Source organism: Tursiops truncatus, chromosome 3 (assembly GCF_011762595.2).
Source record: "Tursiops truncatus isolate mTurTru1 chromosome 3, mTurTru1.mat.Y, whole genome shotgun sequence".
In the NCBI taxonomy this organism is placed as follows: Eukaryota; Metazoa; Chordata; class Mammalia; order Artiodactyla; family Delphinidae; genus Tursiops; species Tursiops truncatus.
This window is the reverse complement of record NC_047036.1, coordinates 60,233,282-60,254,428: the sequence shown is the minus strand read 5'-3', so window position 1 is coordinate 60,254,428 and position 21,147 is coordinate 60,233,282. Positions and strand designations below refer to the sequence as shown.

At 45.3% G+C, this 21,147-nt stretch overlaps 1 protein-coding gene across 1 annotated transcript; it reads right to left on the bottom strand.

Moving 5' to 3' along the window:
• Positions 1-282: 282 nt before the first annotated feature.
• F2RL1 (F2R like trypsin receptor 1) lies at positions 283-19,683 on the bottom strand. The gene is made up of 4 exons (XM_004321921.4): positions 19,509-19,683; positions 18,910-19,170; positions 12,802-15,403; positions 283-2,895 (listed from the first exon to the last, which is right to left on the bottom strand). The coding sequence occupies exons 3-4, from the start codon at positions 12,881-12,883 to the stop codon at positions 1,784-1,786; spliced, it is 1,194 nt and encodes a 397-aa protein (XP_004321969.1). The 5' UTR covers positions 12,884-15,403; positions 18,910-19,170; positions 19,509-19,683; the 3' UTR covers positions 283-1,783.
• Positions 19,684-21,147: the final 1,464 nt, after the last annotated feature.

Here is a 21,147-nt window from a genome sequence, read left to right as displayed (position 1 = left end):
ACAAAAATGAAAGCAAAAGCCACATAATTCAGACATAAGTTGTAAAAAATAAGTCATGTGTTATTTATAAATCAATCATACAATAGAACAATTATTTTAAAAGGTCACAAATACACCAGTTGTATAAAGTCAGCTTGGAGTCAAGTACCTCTTTAAATACATTGCAAATCACTTCTATTTCAGAAGTTCTTTTCCAAACGGATGTGGTTCAAACCCAGTGACGGCTTTATAATTTCATATTTGATAACAAGTCAACAAAACTGGCAATAAACAGTCCAACAATAATTTTTTTTAATTAATTTATTTATTTTATATTTATTTTTGGCTGTGTTGGGTCTTCGTTTCTGTGCGAGGGCTTTCTCCATTTGCGGCGAGCGGGGGCCACTCTTCATCGCGGTGCGCGGGCCTCTCTCTCACTATCGTGGCCTCTCTTGTTGCGGAGCACAGGCTCCAGATGCGCAGGCTCAGTAGTTGTGGCGCACGGGCTTAGTTGCTCCGTGGCATATGGGATCTTCCCAGACCAGGGCTCGAACCCGTGTCCCCTGCATTAGCAGGCGGATTCTCAACCACTGCGCCACCAGGGAAGCCCCAACAATTTTTTAAAAGACTAAGTGGTAAACACTATTCCTAGTTGTGAAACAATCTATTATTCAGACAACCTGAAGATTTCACTGAAGTCAGTAAAGAGTTACACAAAATTTATTTTTCTACATTTAAAATCCTTGATGTATTTTCCTCGAAGTGATAATGATATACACAAAAGCTCAAAGGACTGATAAATAATTGAAAGTCCCAATAAGTCAACAAACAGAATTCATTATAAGTTGAACATAAAAGAGACACACAACATCCTGTTTGCTTCTCTTTTCAGAAACTGCCACGGCCCCTTGTCAAGTCGAAGCAGTACCCAGACCAATAGTTCCCAAAGTTTGGAGTGCACGAAAATCTTGTTAAAATGAAGGTTCCTGGGCCCTGTCCCCAGACTCTGAGCTCTGATTCCTGAGTATAATGAATCTGCATTTTTCAACAAGATCCACAAGGATTTTTTTTTTTTTTTCGGTACGCAGGCCTCTCACTGTTGTGGCCTCTCCCATTGCGGCGCACAGGCTCCGGACGCGCAGGCTCAGCGGCCATGGCTCACGGACCCAGCCGCTCCGCGGCATGTGGGATCTTCCCGGACTGGGGCACGAACCCATGTCCCCTGCATCGGCAGGCGGACTCTCAACCACTGTGCCACCAGGGAAGCCTGATCCACAAGGATTTTGATGAGGTGGTACAAGAACCCCACTGACCATTCAAAACTGTCCAGTCCTAACTTATTGCCATTGGTTGGAAACCTAAGTCTGGGCAGCTCCCTCACCTCTTTAGTTTCCTTATCCTTAAAGCCAGTCAATTGGACCAATCATCTCTGAGGGCCCTGAAGCCCTAACATGGTTGTGACTGACCCCAGATGTAAAATGTAGTTGTAGCTAAGAACTTGGTCTTCACGCCAATACTAGTCTTTGCAAGTCACTGGGTTTTTGTCTTTTCTCCACCTTCTGAAAAGTCTGCTTCCATCAGTTCCGTTTCCAGGAGCACCTGAGTAGAGGAATTCTGAAACTGACATCTATGTTAATTTGGGGGACTTTCCTTATGAAAACAGGGAAGCTCCCAGCAATCCTGAGAGCTGTTGCATATACAGGGTATGTGGCGAAACCCACATGGTTGGGAAACAACAGAAGCATCCCCATAATGTTAATCAGGTTCCAAATCCCCCTAACTTCCATCCGAGGAGCTGGAAAACTCAATAGGAGGTTTTAACACTGGTTGAACTTGAAGAGTAAGAGCTGGATTTCCTAGAGAATTTGACTGATGTGTGGGATATTTGCATCTGCTTTACAGTACGGACACTCCGACAAAGCAGAGCATTCTTTGCATGATCCCTGATGTCTTGTGAAATGAAGTAATAGACAAAGGGGTCAATGCAGCTGTTGAGGGTGGAGAGGCAGAGGGCTATGAGGTACAGAGCATAGACGTGGCTCTGGCCCCAGTTTTTAATCAGGAAGTAATGCACCACGAGCAGAAGGTTACTAGGAGTGAAGCAGATCAGGTACATGGCCAGGACAGTGACGATGAGCTTGATGGCTCTCTGCCTCTTCTTTTCTGAGTTTTTATCCAAGGCAGAAGATTGGAGGGTCCGGATCATCAGCACATAGGCAAAGGCCGTAAGGAAGGCTGGGAACAGAAAGACTCCGATGGCCAGAGAGAGGAAATAATTGAACATGTCCCCCACCAACACCGCCTCTGGCAAAACATCATGACAGGTCGTGATGTTAAGGGCTGGAATGTAGAGGGTCTGCTTCACAGCGTATAAGGGGATAGTAACCAGCAGAATCAGCAGCCATATTCCCAGGGAGACACTGATGGCAATGCTCGCCTTCTTCATGGGGTACAGCATGGGGTTCACGATGACCCAGTATCTCTGCACACTGAGACAGGTCAGGAAGAGGATGGAGCAGTACATGTTGCCGTAGAAAAAGCCAATGAGTACCTTGCAGAGAGATTCCCCGTAAATCCAGTTGTTGCCATGGATGTGATAGGCAATCTTCAAAGGGAACCAGATAACAGAGAGGAGGTCCGCCAAGGCCAGGTTGGCCATGTAAATCACAGCAGGGTGCTTCTTCTTCGTTCGGAAAAGAAAGACCCACAGGGCCATGCCATTACTTGGCAAACCAACCGCAAATACGATCGTGTAGACAATTGGAAGAAAGACAGTAGTCAGTTTTCCAGTGAGGACAGAGGCAGAAGACTCATCCACAGAGAAGACTGGTTCCACTGTTGCTCCTCTCCCCGTGATCTGAGGTGAGTTATCAACGTAACCAATGAGACTTCTTCCTTTAGAGGGTCTACTGGTTCCTGCGCAAGAAAGGCAAGGCAGACAAGGGTCATTACAGAAATCAACGTTTCCACAGAAATGCTGGTTTGTCCAAATAAAATCACTTCAAGGAAAGACAGGAGGGCCGGTGGGAAGGTCACGGACAAGATGGTGCTGCTAAGCGTTACAGCCACCTGAAAATTTGGGCAGAAGAGGAAAGGAGGAGAGCAGCTGAGGAGAAAAAGAAGCAGAATGAACTGAAAGGGATTGAGAGACAACTGGCACGGACAGCATGTTACGGCAGCCCTGCCTTTCTCCAGAGCAGCGTAGCTGAAGAAAGCTTCCTGTGCCGTGTGAAAGAAGAGAAATGAAAAAGACAGGAGGAGTAGTACACAAAACACTTATGGGTGCTTTCTTTGGGTGACGGAATTACTGGGATTTCTATGGTCTGGACTGGTTTGCTTGCTTTTTTTTTTTTTCCATTAAGTATTTTTTATGGGAGGGTTGTGAAGTATGTGTAGAAGATAACATTGATTTCTATGAATCTCGAAAAAGGTGACGGTATTTCAATTTATTTTTACAAACTGTCCACACCCATTCTCATCATGGCCATCTATCTCACTTGGGGCTATAAGACAGGCAGGATCCAGCCTTGCCTGTCACTCCCTAGCCCAAAGTCCAAAACGGCAAGATTCTCAGGAGCACAGAGATAGTCCCTCTCCAGCCACAAGGACAGCCTCAGCCGTGGGCAGGGATCCCCCACTTCTGTGTGGGCTTCCTGGAGACCTTCCCACGGAAGCCAGAAGACAGGCAAGCCTTCCGGCCTCAAGGTCACTGGACGGATAGGTGCATGATTTCTGTTCAGACAAATTTGTATTCTGACTTTTAAGCAGGTAACCTGGCAAGCTTTAACAATTTCCACTCTCATCCCCATATTATGAATTCAACTTTACAAATCACAAACCAATGGCATAGACAGCCTATGCCAATGAAGCGCTCATGGACCTGCGGATGAACGTGAGGGACAATGTGAGGACATGGAAGGATCTGACTTTAATTCTGGGGAAGAGCAGTCCTTCACCATGGCACCACAGTATGCCAGGGAGGATATGCAACCTACTCACAAGTTTATCTGATAATTTGTATGTTTAGTCATCATTTTTTCCTCTCCTACCTTTGTACCCATGTTCAGCAGGGTTATTCACTTCTCTTAAGGCTTCCCTACTAAGAAGTGACAGTGATTACGGTGGGTGGAGGATGAGAGGGTGTAGAGATCAATACTTCACTTCTCATTTAGCAGAGTGGGTGGCCCCCCAAAAAAGATGTCCATGTCCTAACCCCTAGAATCTGTGATCCTTACCTTATTTAGAAAAAAGGTCTTTGTAGATGCAATTAGGATCTTGAGATGGGAAGATCACCCTGGATTATCCAGGTGGGCCCTAAGTCCAATGACAATTGTCTTTATAAGAGAAAGGCAGAAGGAGATTTGAGAGAGAAGGAAGACAGAAAGGAGAAAGCAATGTGAAAATGGAGGCGGAGACTGGAGTAAAGCCAAGGAACAAGCTAAGGAATGCCAAGGAATACTAACAGCCCCCAGTAGCTGGAGGAGGCATGGAACGGAATCTCCCCTAGAGCCTCGAGAGGCGCCCACACCTTGATTTCCGACTCTTGACGTCCAGAACTGTGAGAAAAAAAGTTCTTACGAACTGAAACCAACAGCTTGCGGCAATTTGTTACGGCAGACACAGGAAGTTCGTACACTTAGGACAGACTCATCTCTTCTTCCGATTTCTTTTATAATTTTTTCAAAAGAGCATGAATTATTTCTAAATTTAAAAAATAAAGTAGGGCCTCCCTGGTGGCGCAGTGGTTGAGAGTCTGCCTGTCAATGCAGGGGACACGGGTTCGTGCCCCGGTCCGGGAAGATCCCACATGCCGCGGAGCGGCTGGGCCCGTGAGCCATGGCCGCTGAGGCTGCGCGTCCGGAGCCTGTGCTCCGCAACGGGAGAGGCCACAACAGTGAGAGGCCCACGTACCGCAAAAAAATAATAATAAAAAAAAATAATAAAATAAAATAATATCCCTACATATTACAGTGATCTTCAAAGCTTGACCATAACCCACAGTAAGAAATATATTCTATATGGTAACCCAGTTCTGATACATATAACCATAATGGAAAAAAAGTTTCACAAAATAATAATTAGCCTTATTGCGCAGGGTACACTCTAATACTTTCTATTGTATTCTGTTCCATTCTTGTGAAATCCAGTCACCACCTTCTACATTGATTTCATGACCCACTTACATGTTTTTCACAACCAGTTTAGCAGAGTGACCGATTTTACACACCACAAGAGAATAGTAACGACATATTTATAGACTGGTAATGTCTGGAACTTGCTCCAGGAGTCAAAATGGCAAGAGTCGCTGTGTGAGATTACAGGTTTAATTCCAGGACTGTCCTAATTTCTTTATCCTTAATTCCTAACTTCCTTATCCCCATGGTCCCTGGCAGAGCCCTGGACCTCGCACATGGGGTGGATTGAAAAGCTCAGCTAGCCCTACCGATGAAAAAAAGGAAGGAGAATCAAGAGCGCAGCTCATGTCTTTAGAGCTCTAGCCTGACCCAGTTAGTACCCAAACCACACAGACGCCGGCAGGGGATTCCAGGACACACACGCTTAATATCGTGTGTCCAGCGTTGCTTTCAACACTTCACGTGTATTAGCTTACTTCACGTTCACAACACCTTATGAGGAGGTACTATTATTAGAGCTACATTTTCTAGATGCATAAACTGAAGCTTGAAAAAACTGAGTAAATTTTCCAAGGCTGAACAGTTGTTAGGTTGGAGAGTCAGGATTCAACCCAAGGCAGTCCGTTTCTAGACTCCCTGGTTCTAACCCCTATATCACATAGCCTCGGAGACCGACGTGAGGTCACACGCTGGAATCTATTGAGACCAACCTAACCTGTGCGGATTCCACACGTCTGTTCTCAAACAGAAAATTTTAAATGTAAAGTTTTACCATTTTAACACCCCCGCTTTGAACTAGCGCCTCCTCTAATAATTTATATATTTATTTGTATTAATATTAACATGTTCTGGAAGACTTTCAGAGGTGTAAGAAAATCCTATAAATTCTCCATTGGTTTGAAAAGCGGTTACCGGCTCTCCGGAGAGGCAGGTGTGGCAAAGCTGGTGACTGGACAGTGGACCCCTGTTCTGAGGACTCTTCCATTCAGAGAGCTGGGACACCCAGCCCAGAAACAGCCCACCAGAGACCAAGTCAATGAGTCAGACTGCGTTTCTACAGAATGGAGCCACCAAGATTTTCTAATTACCACAAAAAGACTCAATTTTTTCCCTTGGTACCAAGACAAACAAACAAAATTACATAACTTGCTTTATAAAAGGGAAGAAAATCTAAGCATTGATTGTCCGGAGTTATCCACATCACAAACATGATAACCAGACGTTATCTGCCTCCGAAGGGAAGAAGTACCTATGAAGTGATCTTGCAACAAACGACCGATCGAACGAACCCTCATCTGAACAAGCCCCTGGATCCAACAGCCAAATTAATAGAAATAAAGGGGACAATAGGACATGTTCAATAACGTAAGAATGTCATTAGCAAAATCCAGGCTGTGGAAACTGCTGCAGGATAAGGACCTCATTTCTTCAAAATATAAATTACAAGGCAAAAACCCAGAAAGAGGTGTGGAGGTAGGGCCCATAAATTAAAAGACAAAATATTAACCTTATGTAATGTGTGGACCCTGTTTGGATCCTGATTCAAACAAACTATTAATATAGTATTTATGACACTTATGAAACAATTAGAAATATGAACACTGAGTATTTGATTATATTACACAATTTTTGTCAGTGGTTATTATGTGGTGATGTTTGAAAAGGAAATGGCCATCTTTTATGAATACATACTGAAATATTTTAAGATGAAATTATATCTGGATTTATTTCAAAATAACGCAAGGAGGGGAACCCTCAGGTGCTGCTGGTGGGAATGTAAAGTGATGCAGTCACTGTGCAAATAAGTTGACAGTTCCTGAAACGGCTCACCATAGAGTTGCCATGTGACCCATCCATTCCTACTCCTAAGTACACATCCAGGACAAATTAAAACACGTGTTCAAACAGAAACTTATACAGGAATGTTCATAACAGCATTATTCATAAAAGCCCCAAAGCAGAAATAACAAAATGTCCATCAACTGATGAATGGGTAGACAAAATATGGTATACGCATACAATGGAACATTATTTAGCAATAAAAGGAAATGAAGAACTGATACGTGCTACAATACAGATGAACCTTGAGAAGATTATGCTTTTGAAAGAAGTCAGTCACAAAGGAATGTGTATTGTATGATTCCATTTATAATAAATGTCCTGAATGGGCAAATCCACAGACAAAAAGTAGATTAGTGGTTGCCAGGAGCTGGGGAATGGGGCAAATTGGGGGGTGATGGCTAAGAGCGGGGGTGGGGTGGGGAGTGGGATGTTCTTATGGGGCAATAAAAATATTCTAAAGCTGATTGTGGTAATGGATAGACAACTGTGAATATTCTAAAATGCACTGAATTGTAGACTTGGAATAGGTGAATTGTATGGTCTGCAAATTGTATCTGAAAGCTGTTAAAGAATAACACAGGAAGGAGGGCAGGAAGGAGGCTGGGGCATCATTGTTAAGGCTGAGGGAGAGGTACCTGGGATTCACTGTAATATTCTACTTTCACATGTCTAAAGTTTCCCATAAAAGTAAACACACGCCAGGTCAGGAAGGTTCATGTAAAGAGAGATAAAAATCTATTTTAAATAAGAGTACTAAAATAAAGGGGAGGGGGGAAGAGCAAGAAATACTACAAAAAGTTAGGGAAGGATTCAAAGAGAGAGAGAGAGAGAAAGAAAAATTCCTGAGAATATTCCAACATACGACCTTGAATGATCTCAATCTGAAATACCAGTCATATTAGCTATGTTCATTGTACCAGTGGCAGAGCACACAACAGCATGCCGCTTGGTATAACACTGGTCAGTTCTAACACTGGTAAATGTCAAGATGCTGCTCAAAGTTCCCTGAAGCAAAAAAAAAAAAAAAAAAAAAAAGTTCCCTGAAGCCCTTTCAGCACAGTGCACAGACTTTTACCTCGTACAGCATCCTATCCCAGTCACCCCAACTCACAGAACTTGTCTAGAACTGATGCTATTCCAGCTTCCAACTCTATAACCCATCCGTACACCAGACAAAATCATTTCTATTTTCGAGAGCGAAGATGAAATTAAATGTACATATGAAGTTTAAACACACGTAAAGTTTAAACACACAAAAGCATTCTCCATTTGGGACCTGTAATCAACAATACTTGCCCAAGTACACAAGAATACGCACCCACTGGTGCTCAAGGCATCATCCCCCCACCCCAATTACAAACAAACAGGAAATAAGCAACGTTCATCAACCACCATTCCTAACTTACCATATCCTCAGCACAGTCCCTAGCATCAATAGCAGACACTACACTACTTAATAAGCATTGAAATGGAAAGAGAGTCACAACATGTCCATTGAAAAAAAGCAACTGGCAGAATAATATGCTTCCATCTATATAACAAAATTATAATTTGTTTGCAAATCTGAAGTCTAGAAAAATACCCACTAAACTATAAACAACGGCCATCTCTATAGAGTAAAATGGATGGGGAGGGGAAACTTACTTTTTTTTACTTCACACCCTTCTATGTTGTTTGGATTACTTTTTCAAAGGAGTATAAATTGGTACAATCTATTTGGAGGGCAATTTGGCAAAAACATCAAAATTTTCAGTGTGCTTGCCCTATGACTCATCAATTTATTGCTAGGAATTAGTCCTGCATGTATACTAGCTAAAGTGCACAAAAACACTATGTACAAGAATATTTACTAGAATATTGTTTACCATGGTAAAACAAAAATGTTAGTTTCAACGACCATCGAAAAACAAAAAAGGCTAGTTCAATAATTTATGGCATTTATACAATGAATAATATTCCCTCTACACAAGTATGGACAGATTTTTTTTTTATACTGACCATGAATAGATCTACTAGGTTAAAAAAAAAATAACTGTAGGACAGAATGTACAGTATGATCCTTCTATTGTTACAAAATACATATATTTCTGCATAGAAAAGTCTGTTGAGAGTGAAGAGGGCAGAGAAGAGGGGATGTTTCGTTTTCTTTTTAACTCTTCTGATTTGTACAATTTTGGGGTAAAAATGCATGGAAAACTTTTAACTTTAAAAACGCTACCTGTTCTTTGTTATATTAAGCATCTTCCTGTTGCGCACCCTCCCAACCAAAGCAAGTACAGAGCAGCTACTTTATTTGTTTAAACTCTCCTCTTGTGTTCTTTCCCCTACTATCCTCCTCACCCCAAATCTTCTTTTGCTCCGACCTTTGGGAGCACAGATCAAAAAAAATAAAAGCTTCAGTTGCTCGGTACCCCTTCTCTAGGTACACTTTAGTCAACTTTCTCGTGTTCTTTCAGGATGAACTGTTTTCCTCTCAACACTTGTCCAGCTAATAAAACCATAAGAAAGACAAACACAGACTTCACTAAAACATTGCCTATCAAGGTTAATTAGTAACTACAAGGCCAGGAAGACGACCAAACAGTCCCATCTTCATGTTCTATGTGTTCTCTCTTATTACAAAACACTGGAAGTCAGCCAGTGTTTACTATTACTATTACAAAACCATGTGCCCATGTGTCTATGAACAGAGGACCAATTAAAAATTATAATACATCCATTGACAACATTTTAGAGTCATTAAAAATGTTTTATATTTACTGATATGCTACTGATGTTTATATAAACACATACTTGTACAAAAAAATTTCTCTGTGAATATGTATTTTATGCACGGATGTATGAAAGCATGAGAAAGGCTGGAAACCAAAATGTTAGCAGTGCTTTGGATACTGAGGGTGATTTAATTAATGCAACCCTTCTTTTGGACTCATTTTTCCTTTACAGTGATCACATACAGCTTGTATAATTAAAAACCAATTACAAAAAGAACACAAGTTTCAGTCTCCAAAAGAAAAATGGAATGACTGCATTACAGGGGACTTCTCAGGTTCGTGACACGGTGGAACGAAGTAAGTGCCTGAAGGAAGCCGACTTAAATGCTGAACTGCCATCAACCACCAGGTCACTCTGGGTAAGTCCCTTCACTTCATTCTTCATTTGCTATTTACTGAGGTCCTTTAGGGAATGAGACTGTGCTGGACCGTGGTGATGGAGGTGCCGCTAGGGGTCCCTGGCCTCCTGGAGTACGTGATCTGGTGGGGAGACAGATGAAACATATTTACAGAAATAACTATCGATTACTGTTGTGAGCAGAAAGAAAGCAGAGGCCTGATGGACAGTTTTCCTTGGCCCTTACTCCTCAATTCAGTGGCCCGTATCTGTAAAATGAGAAGGTTACACTCTAGGCTGAGTTCCCTTCCATAAGGCAGTCATTTGGGGAAAAACCTTGGAGAAGAAAAATCAAACCTAGGATGTGTCCTGCTGCAAACTGAGGGGCACACCTTAGGGTCGAACCAAAGAGGGTAAGCAAAGACAGGTGCTAAAGGGCAGAAACACTGGTGATGGCCTGTTTCTTAATCAAAATCAATCTAGCTTCAAGTTGTGAGGAAAGCTCCATCTACCTAAAGTCTCACTGTTACTTAACTGACCCTTTAGGACAGTTACCCTGCAAAGGAGTAAAAATATGTGGAGGAAAAAAAAAGTGCAATACTTGTGGTTAACAAGTAACTTGATTTTTGTTGTTGCTGTTAAAGTAAGTCCCCCTTGTACTTCAGGAATCCCCCCCAGCCCCTCACTTTGTAAACAAGAACAAGCCAGACACTCGGGCAAGCTTCCTATAGGAACCGTTTGAATCATAAAACAGATGAATCATCAACATCCACATATTTTTTTTTTTAAATGCAGGGGACACGGGTTCGTGCCCCGGTCCGGGAAAATCCCACATGCCGCGGAGCGGCTGGGCCCGTGAGCCATGGCCGCTGAGCCTGCGCGTCCGGAGCCTGTGCTCCGCAACGGGAGAGGCCACAACAGTGAGATGCCCGCGTACCGGAAAAAAAAAAAAATGTTTCCACAGGGCTTCCCTGGTGGCGCAGTGATTGAGAGTCCGCCTGCCGATGCAGGGGACGAGGGTTCGTGCCCCGGTCCGGGAAGATCCCGTATGCCGCGGAGCGGCTGGGCCCGTGAGCCATGGCCGCTGAGCCTGCGCGTCCGGAGCCTGTGCTCCGCAACGGGAGAGGCCACAGCAGTAAGAGGCCCGCATACCGCAAAAAAAAAAAAAAAAAAAAAAAAATTGTTTGCACAGACTAAGCTTTGCTCCTAAATTTTAAGTTTATAAGTTTAAAACATAAGGGTAAACGGACATGCGTGCATCACAGTTTCAGTACTTCCTGTAAATAAATAAATGCCTTTATTCTTGTTGTTTTTTAAATTTTTAATACATCTTTATTGGAATATAATTGCTTCACAATACTGTGTTAGTTTCTATTGCACAACAAAGAGAATCGGCCAAATGCTTACACATGTCCCCATATCCCCTCCCCCCCACCCTCGCTATCCCACCCCTCTAGGTCATCGCAAAGCACCTAGCCGATCTCCCTGTGCTATGCGGCTGCTTCCCACCAGACAACTATTTTACATTCGGTAGTGCTGTCAATAAAATGTGTACCAGGGGTGCAGTTTCCAAGTATCCACCAAAATACCCTTTGCTGTAACTCCAAAGGGAAAGGAATCACATTCTTCCGTCTAATTCAAATTCACAGTGACTTGCTCTTTTACAATGTCTTTATGAAGAGGATAAAAGTGAGAACCTGCCTTTTACAACAGGTCTGCACATTTAGCAGGGAAATTAAAACTTCCCTTTTAAGGCTACCCTGGCTGCCCCAAACAGCGGGACGTCCTTTAGCATCACAGCAGTGCCATACTAGGCTTAACAGCGCCTACGCCCTCGGAGGCCTGCTCCGCCCGGGAGGCTCCACCAGCAGCCGAACAAGTTCGAGCACACCCGGGGCAGCACATCCGTGGAACCCGGCTGCGGCGCACAAGCTGGCACCTGAGCGCCGCCAGGGACGGTTCCCGTGCTGTTCCCTTCCTGGGGCGGGCAGTCTCCGGCCTACAGACCTGAGCCGCAGCCAGCGAAGGCCGGGGAAACCCAGGGCCGTAAGTTCACTTGGTCGAATGTAAAGCAGGGTCGAAGAAGTTCCATTTATTTAATCCGCCCAACTGGCCTAAACCTCGGGGTGAGCGCTTGTCACCCCAAGAACCCAGCAGGGTCCGGCCCTGACTTCCACACCCCCGCTGTGCCCTGTGCCAGAGGAGCTGCAGGCCCCGGGGGCGTCTTGAACGCCGTGGGCCGACCCCAAAGAGTGGCCTCCAAAAGTTGAAGGAGGTTGCAAAAACCGAAGCAGAAAGTTCCCAGGCCGCGGGCTCCCATCCACGCCACCCCGCTCTGAGCCATCAACTCGCTAACTCCGCGGGTCCTGCAGGACCAGCCCGGAAGAGTCTCAAGGGTGTGCGAAATGTTCCTTAAGGATTTTCGTGTTTGCGAAGAAACCCACCGGGGCCAGAGAGGCTAAGCCCTCTGGGTACTCCGTAGAAGCGAGCACTCCGCTCCCTCCCTTTCCCCTCCGTAGACTTCACCCTCTCACGCTAGTTCCAGCTGGTTGCTCCCAGGGCGCAGGGATCCCCCTTCAAAGCCGCCGAGAGGAGGCTGCGGGATGTCGGGAGGAGTTGGCGGCGGCGGCGGCAGAACACCCTTCGCGCACCTGACCCTCTTCCCCCACCTGCCCATGGTGCCCAGGACCCCCGCTCCTTAGCCGCACGAGCCCTCCTTGGCCAAGTTTCTCACCTAGGACGGTGCGATTGCAGGAGGCAGAGGTCCCGAGCAGGATGACGCCCCCCAGCAGCCACGCCGCGCTCAGGCTTCGCATCCTTCCAGCAGCTCCGACACCCGGCGGGCGGGGAATTCACCGCCAACGATTCGAAACTCAGAGTCCCACTCGCAGCTAGGAGAAAAAGCCACCCTCCCACCTGCCCCTAATTGGAGCCTCTGCGCACGCCTTCCCCGCAGCTGGCAAATTTCAGTGAAACTCGAGAAGCTCGACTTACCTGCGCGAGGCCACGCCCCGGGGCCGGAACGCAACGCTGGGCTCTGCGGTTCGAAGACCAGGCGTCCCGGCCCCGCCCCCGGCCGCCGCACCGCACGCTGTGGCCCCGCCTCCGCCGCCCCAGGTGCGCCAGCCGCTAAGGAGCTGTATCGGAATGCAAATGGCTGGAACGTTCAGATCGCAAGGCCGAAAACTACCTTTAACCTTTAATTACTCCTAGGGAGTCAGCCAGTGTTGTCCATCCCCATCCCTCCCCTTTCCTAAATGGCAAAAAGCCAAGACCCGAGCTCGCTGCAGTTATCATCGGTACAAGTGGTAGAGACTTCCCAGTGTCGTGGGCACTGTGGGATGAGGGATGAGTTTCTAATCTGCATTGGCAGGATGGACGTCTGCGGACACCCGCGAACGCGATGGGGAGCAGGAAGGGGTCCCGGCCAACCGGAGTAATCAGGGATCTGGGTTTAGGTTTCCTCTCTGATGTTAACTAGCTGTGACCCCTAGTAATACTCTCACCCCCTTCTAGGCCCCTTTCCCAGTCTGTGAGGTGGTGAGGGAGAAAACATTTGTAACAGCTACTTGAAGTGCCGCGTATAAATGATTTAGGAGCACAGTCTAAGCCCAAAACAACCCGCGCAATCAGTATAACTATTATTACCATTTTACAGATGAGGAAATAGAACTGAGAAAGGTTGGATAAATTGCCCACAGTCACACAGTTGGTAGACACAGTCTGTAAATGTTCATCACAAGAAAACTTTAGTCTGTGACTTCTGCTTTCTTCTATTAATCACTGCACTATAAATGCTCCCACCAGCGTCTTTTCTGCATTGGGATCCCACAGTCCAAAGAAATATATAAGCAGTATGTACGCCTGTATGTATGTATGCATGCAGAAATATATAAGAGGGGGTGTGGGGAGAAGAAGTGGGAGACTGGGGATCGCTGCACAGGTCCTTCATTATATTGGTAATGTCTTTTTACTTGCTTAAAAGAAAGTGTACTGTAATTCACTTAAACTCTTGGGTAGTGGAGGAGGAGAGAAGAGAAACGTGAGTGCTGTCCTGAGATACTTGAAGAGTTAGCATGTAGAAGAGGATTAGACATGTTTTGAGTAGCTCCAGAGAGCAGAACTAGGTAGTAGCCACAGTGGGGGGCTGATTTCAGCTCAATGTAGAAAGAGAATTTTAACAGGGCTCGCTGGGGGAGTTCCCTGGTGGTCCAACGGTTAGGACTCAGCTCTTTCACTTCCGTGGCCCAGGTGGGGAAACTAAGATCCCTGAAAGCCGCCAGGCATGGCCATAAACAAACAAAAAGCCCCCTGCCTTAAATAAATAAATAAAAACAGGGCCCCCTGGTCCCAGTCCTGGGGCCTGCCTGGTGAGGTTAAGGGCCACGTCACTGCAGGGCTTACAGCAAAGGACCAGAGCATCCATCCTGCAGGTTGGAGAGGGAGTTCCCTCCCAGGATCAGGGGTCAGATTGGGTGAGTCCAGGTAGCCTCTTGAGGGGCTTGAGTCCTGGGAGTCCACGATTCTTCCTTGAAGACCAAAGTTTGGTGAGTCAGTTGCCAGTGACCATCATCATTTATTGAACAGCCATAAACTGAATGGCCACCATCTTGGCCCTGTGAGTTTCTAGGATGGAGCGTACCTCTGATAAAGGCCCCGTGTCACGTGTGTGGCCTCTTGCTGAACCTACCATGGGACCAATTAACGAACTAATGGGGGTTCCAGATAATTCAGGCAGACAAAATTGTATAAAATGTCATGTTAGCCAGTTGTTTCAACCCTATTCCCAATAAGACACTTCCCCAAATTTACATAAGTGGAGGGTTAGCATTCTGCCTCTTCCCTCTGCCCTGACAGAGCTCAAAGGAGCAGGAAAATAAATGGTTGAAAAGGAAGAGAAGCAAATGGCTCTGAACGTGCCATGAGAGTGGAATAATTGCTCCCTGAATAACAGGAGTGGACTGCTTCCCAACACACACAGACAAGAGGGGCCAGGGAAAGCTGTCCAGTGAATGAGACCATTCTTTTTAATGGGTGCCTTTCAGTAGCCCCATCTCTTAAGAATCTCTCATTGCTATGTCTGGTGTTCTTTTGGAAATGTAAGAGCGTAGCCTTTTAAATTGTATAAGCCTGTGGGCAAATTCTGGCCTTCCCCATTCCTAACATCCGTGTGACTTGGGAGAAATCACTACTTACCCTCTCGAAGCTTTAAGTTCCTTACCTATAAAATGGGGTCAAGGGAATTTCCTGGTGGTCCAGTGGTCAGGACTCCGCGCTCTCACTGCCGAGGGCCCAGGTTCAATCCCTGGTCAGGGAACTAAGATCCCACAAGCCTCCTGGTGTGAAAAAGAAAAAAAATGGAGTTGATTTCTTTTAGTTGAGATGTGCCTGAGGATAAAACAAATTGTGATTGTGTTTTTGTTTCCTTCCTTTCTCTCAGGAGTCTTCTTTACACCCCCTACCTGCACCTCCGCTCTCAGGATGCTGTATCCCAGAATCACACCCCTGGGCCCTCTTTTCCTCCCTGGAAAAGTTGCCTTCTAGAAGCAGCACCAGGGCCTTCCTCATCCCGTCCAGGAGACAGTTCTCCTGACGGGGATCAGGTCACTCCTGCGGGTCCTTCAATAGGGAAGGTACTCAATCCCAAGACATCCCTTCAATCTTTCCCAGCCTCCGTTTCATCAGCTGTTATATGTAACTATTACATCTATAATGTGGGGATGATAATAGTACCTTTCTTATAGGCTGGTTATGAAGATTCAGTTTGCTGAATGCCCATAAAGCACTTCTTAGCACAGTTCCTCACATATAGTAAATAAGAAATGGTAGCAACTATAGAATGACTGCCCCAAGGGGCAATCTTCCACTTTCCAGAGGACAATGCATCAACATCCAGCTGTTTTCAACTTAAATTTTTATTAGTATTTTATGGAACTATGCCTTGAATCATCAAAATTTCCAAGCAAATATTTTATTGAACAATGCCATGAGTTAATGATCTCAAGAATGCGGTTTCTCCCAGTGGCCTGACTACATTCATTTGAGTCAGTTTGCAAATGTTTTCTCGTGACTTTGGGAGTAGAGTATTTGCTTTTTAGATTTTGACTCCTTTGCCCTGAAGGGCTGTGGGGGTGTTTTACGGCTCTGTGGAACAGTACAGAGAAATAACCACAGGCAATTCCAGACAGTCTGGCTTTCAGGGATAGGGAACTTGGTGCACTTTCTCACCCTCTACAGCTCTAAGGAAAATAAAGTAGGAACTGGGGGAGGCCAGACCCTGAGGGAAAAGCCATTTCATTCAATCATTCCTACAGTCATTTATCAAACTCATCAAACTCTTTCTGGAGAAACAAAGACTTAGTCCCTGCACTCTTGGGTCCCAGTCAAATATAGATGGAGGAAATGTGACATTCATTTACTCACTCTGGACAACGTTAGGAATGACCTTCACATGGTAAATCCTTTGATCAGTTCTCAGTCTTCATGTTACTCAACCCGACTGTGGAATTTGGCATAATTGACCTCTCTCCCTTCTTGAATGCTATGTTCACCTGGCTTCCTGGACCACTCTTGTCCTGATTCTCCTCCTGTTTCCCTGGCAACTCAGAAGGGGTTGGTTCTTTTCTGGTTCTCATTTACCGTCCTCAATTCTACACTCTAGGGTGCCTGTGGGTTTGTCCTTGGACTGCTTTTCAATATACGCTCGCTCATTTCCTTTGGTCATCTAATCCAATCCTGTGTTTGTTTTTTTTCGGTACGCGGGCCTCTCTCCGTTGTGGCCTCTCCCGTTGCGGAGCACAGGCTCCGGACGCGCAGGTTCAGCGGCCGTGGCTTACGGGCCCAGCCGCTCCGCGGCACGTGGGATCTTCCCGGACCGGGGCACGAACCCCTGTCCCCTGCATCAGCAGGCGGACTCTCAACCACTGCGCCACCAGGGAAGCCCTAATCCTGTGGTTTTAAATACCGTACTTATGCTGACAACTTCCAAATTTGTACTTCTATCCCAGATTTCTCCTTTCCAGACACAACATATCCATTCAGCTACTCAACATCTCCACTTAGACATGACTTTAGGCATATCAAGCATGAGTTCAAAACTACATTTCTGACCCACCCTGCCCCTCTCGTAGTTTTCCCATCTCCTTAAATTGCAATTCCATCCCTCCAGTTGCTCAGATCAAAAATCTTGGAGTCATCTGTGACTTCTTTCTCTTATATTCCACATCTGATCCATCAGCAAATCCTCCCTTGAAAATATATCCCAAATACCACCCTGGTTCAAGTTACCATTATCTTTTGCCTAGATTATTGCAATAGCCTTTTGACTTGTCTCTCTCCTTTTACCCATAAGCCTCTACACAGTCTTCTCTCAACATAGTGGTCAGACTGAACCTGTTAAGCTGTGCATCAGTTCAGGTAACTTCCTCACTTAAAATACTGAAGTAGCTCCCCACTTCCCTCTGCATAGAAGCCAAAGCCTGTCAAAGGCTTACACGTGCTGCCCTCCCCCACCTCCCATACACAACTCCCTTAACTTCATCTTTTCTGTTCCCCTCACTCATTCTGCTCCAGCCACACACACACTCTTGCCGTACCTTTGCCTGGAATGCTTTTCCCTCGAACACCTATGTAGTTTCAGTCTTCACTTCCTTCAGGTTTTTGCTAAAATGCTATCTTCCCAGTGGGGCCTTCTAAGAAGACCTTATTTAAAATTATACTCCCATCCTATACTCTCCATCCTCCCTCTCTGTTTTATTTTCCTCCATGGCATGGATTGCCAGATTGATATTCTACATGTATTTATTTATTATCTAGTTCCTCCACTGCAAAGTAAGCTCTATGAGTACAGAGTTTTTTGGTTTTTTACTTTGTGGCATTTTTTAAAGTATTTAGAGAGTAACAGTATCTAGCACTGGCAACTGCCTCTGATATACTTATCTCTATAAGGTCTTAAATGTTATTATTTAAGTCCCAGTTTAAATCACTTTTCTTTGTGTGTGTGTGTGTGTTCTTGTGTGTTTTTTAATATACATTTTATTTATTATCTAAGTCCCAGTTTAAATCACTTTTCTTTTTATGTGTATGTGTGTGTGTGTGTGTGTGTTTTCTTGTGTTGTTTTTTTTCTTATAAATTTTATTTATTTTATTTTTGGCTGCACTGGGTCTTTGTTCCTGCCTGTGGGCTTTCCTCTGGTTGCAGCAAGCAGGGGCTACTCTTTGTTGCGGTGCACAGGCTTCTCATTGCAGTGGCTTCTCTTGTTGCAGAGCACGGGCTGTAGGTGCACAGGCTTCAGTAGTCGTGGCATGCGGTCTCAGTAGTTGTGGCTCGCGGGCTCTACAGTGCAGGCCCAGTAGTTGTGGCACACGGGCTTAGTTGCTCCGTGGCATGTGGGATCTTCCTGGACCAGGGCTGGAACCTGTGGCTCCTGCATTGGCAGGTGGATTCTTAACCACTGCGCCACCACGGAAGCCCTAAATCATTTTTTTTAAAATGCAGAAAGGCAAATGTCTAAAGCACTGCAAAAGCCAACCTATAAAATGTAGAGGACAGTTATTTTTATCTGTTTTGTCCACTGCTGTGTTCTCAGTGCTAGAACAACGCCTAGTACATAAAACGAGCTCAACAAATACTTGTGAATGAATTAATTCTTACATATTGTACACCTACTATCTTTCACTCACTCTGCTAGAAGCTAGGATTACAAAGGTCCCTATCTCTACCTCCATTGTGTCATTGGTCAAGTGTGAAGAGAGATGCGTAAGTCAAGTATTGAGGGAGAGGAGTCGGTGAGTGAAGCATCTTCGAAAGGCTACGCACACACGGAGAAAGGATGACTCTTACCTGGGGGAATCAGAAAAGGCTTCCTGAAGGAGGGGGCATCTGAAGAGGGCTTTGAAGGATGAATAGTTCGCCAGGTGATAAATAAATCTGCAGAGAAATCTCCAAATCTTAGTTGCTTCACTGAAATAGATGTTTCTTTCTTACTCAAAGCCAAATCCAAGTCTAAGTTTGGTGGAAGGTTCTCCTCCAGGTGGGGATAAATGAGCCAGGCTTCTCCCAACTTGGGGCTCTGCCATCTTCATCTCATGGCTTTCAAGGGCGCTACAGAAGGAAAGAGCAGGAAGGATTCTGCATACACGGTTTGAACAGCTCTGGCCTGAAAGTGGCACACAATCATTTCTATATTCCATTGACCAGAACTCAGGCACATGGTCACAGCTCACTGCAAGGGAGACTACGTGCCCAGAAGGAAGGGGAAAAAAGGAGTTCAGTGGACAGCTAGACAGTTTCTGTTATCCCAGGCATAATGGGGTAGAGACAGGCCCCCAAGAGAAAGCATGTTATGAACGTGTGATATGTTTGGGGAACACTATGGCGGAAACCAAGAGAGTGTGAAGGAAAGTGGCCAACGATAAAACTAGAAAGTAGGCAGGACTCACCTAGGAAGGGCTTCTGTTTTCCATGAAAAAGCCCTTGGACTTTGGTCCTGAGGGCGTTGAAGGTTAAACCATCCTTTCTCAGCCCTATCTTCACATCACTGAAACTGACAGGGTGTTTTTGCTGGGGCCAAGAGAAAAGACTACATCAGGTAGGAGTCATAGGAGGAAGAAACAGGAAGAAGAAAATGGGAGGAGAAGAGAGAGTCACTCCTATCACAAATGCCGCCGACATGAGCATCTCAGCCCACCAGTCGACCTGTCCCCATCTTTTTAATCACCATGTGGCATAATCATGGCTCTCATGCCTCAGCCCCGTCATGTGCTTGTTTCATTAAGTAATCACTGGCACAGACACCATCACCGAGCTCTTCGTGAGGTGTGGATGCCAGTTCTGCCCCACCTCGTGTAACCCCTTTTCAGAAAGGTGAGGTAGGGCCGCCTTTCTCTGTTTACACTCTTCCCAGTGATGCATGGCCTAACCCCACCTGCAGCCCTGTTTGAAAGCCTTGTAACATTTTTCCTTAAAGTTATTTCCCCCAATTGTTTGAATGGCAGAAACAAAAAAATCTAAAAATTAAAAAAAAAAAAAAAAACACCCCAAGATCATAAGCCTAAACAGTAGTTGGTGGCTAACGCCTAAAAATACTATCATTTGAAATTATTCCTTTGGGTCTGGCAAGCATCTGGGAAGCCGAGAGACCTGCATTACGGTTCCAGTCTTTGTCTCCCATCCCCCCAGACACCCCCATTTCACTGCCGCTGAGCTGAGAGATGCTGGGTGAGTGGGGCACCCCTGGGGGCCTCCCTTCCTCATGCCCCAGGGCTTCTAAGGGCCCCTCCAGCTCTAATTGATGAGTTGAAGTGAACTAATGCTTCTGAGATGAGTGGAGAGAGTGGGGAGCGAGGGAGTCCAGCGTGGGGCGGCTCCAGGCTGACTGGGGGGACCAGAGGGCAGTGTCAAGGACACACCTGCCACCTCAGCTCCTCTCCAGAGAGGCTCTTAGTGTCGGAAGGAGCCAGAGCTCCCCTGGTCTCATCACGAGGAGTGAAAACCACCAGCCCAATTTTAAAGAAATTTTCTTCTCACACTATCCTCTTTAGATAAGTGGCCAAAAAAAGAAAAAAAAAGACATTCAATCCCAGAATACAGTTGTTTACCAATTTGGTTGCTCATACACTAGTTAGTTGTTCCCTCTTCTTTGTTTCCAGTCTCTACCACAAGCTCCCCACCACTCGCAGGGGCTCATTCTTAGAGGCTCATCTAAAGAAGAAATGCTTCTCTTTCCTGATTACACATGCAACACATACTTATTAAGTTTATTGTAAAAAAGACTGGAAAATACAAAAAGAAGGGAGGAGAGGGAGGGAGGAAGGGAGGGGAAGAAGTAGGAAGGAAGGATCCAGAGATAACTGCTCTTAACAGTTGGACCTACGTCTTTCTAGTTAGAGCTATCTTTTTAAAAACCAGATTAAGATTACATTGCCTAACTGTTTTTTTAGTTTTCCCCACTTGACAACCTAGGAACATCTTCCCAAAGTCTTAAATATTCTTCCACAGCACCATTTTTGGTTACCGTAGAATATTTCATCTTCTCAGTAGATCCTTATTTAACCTGTTATAGACTACCCATATTTTTTT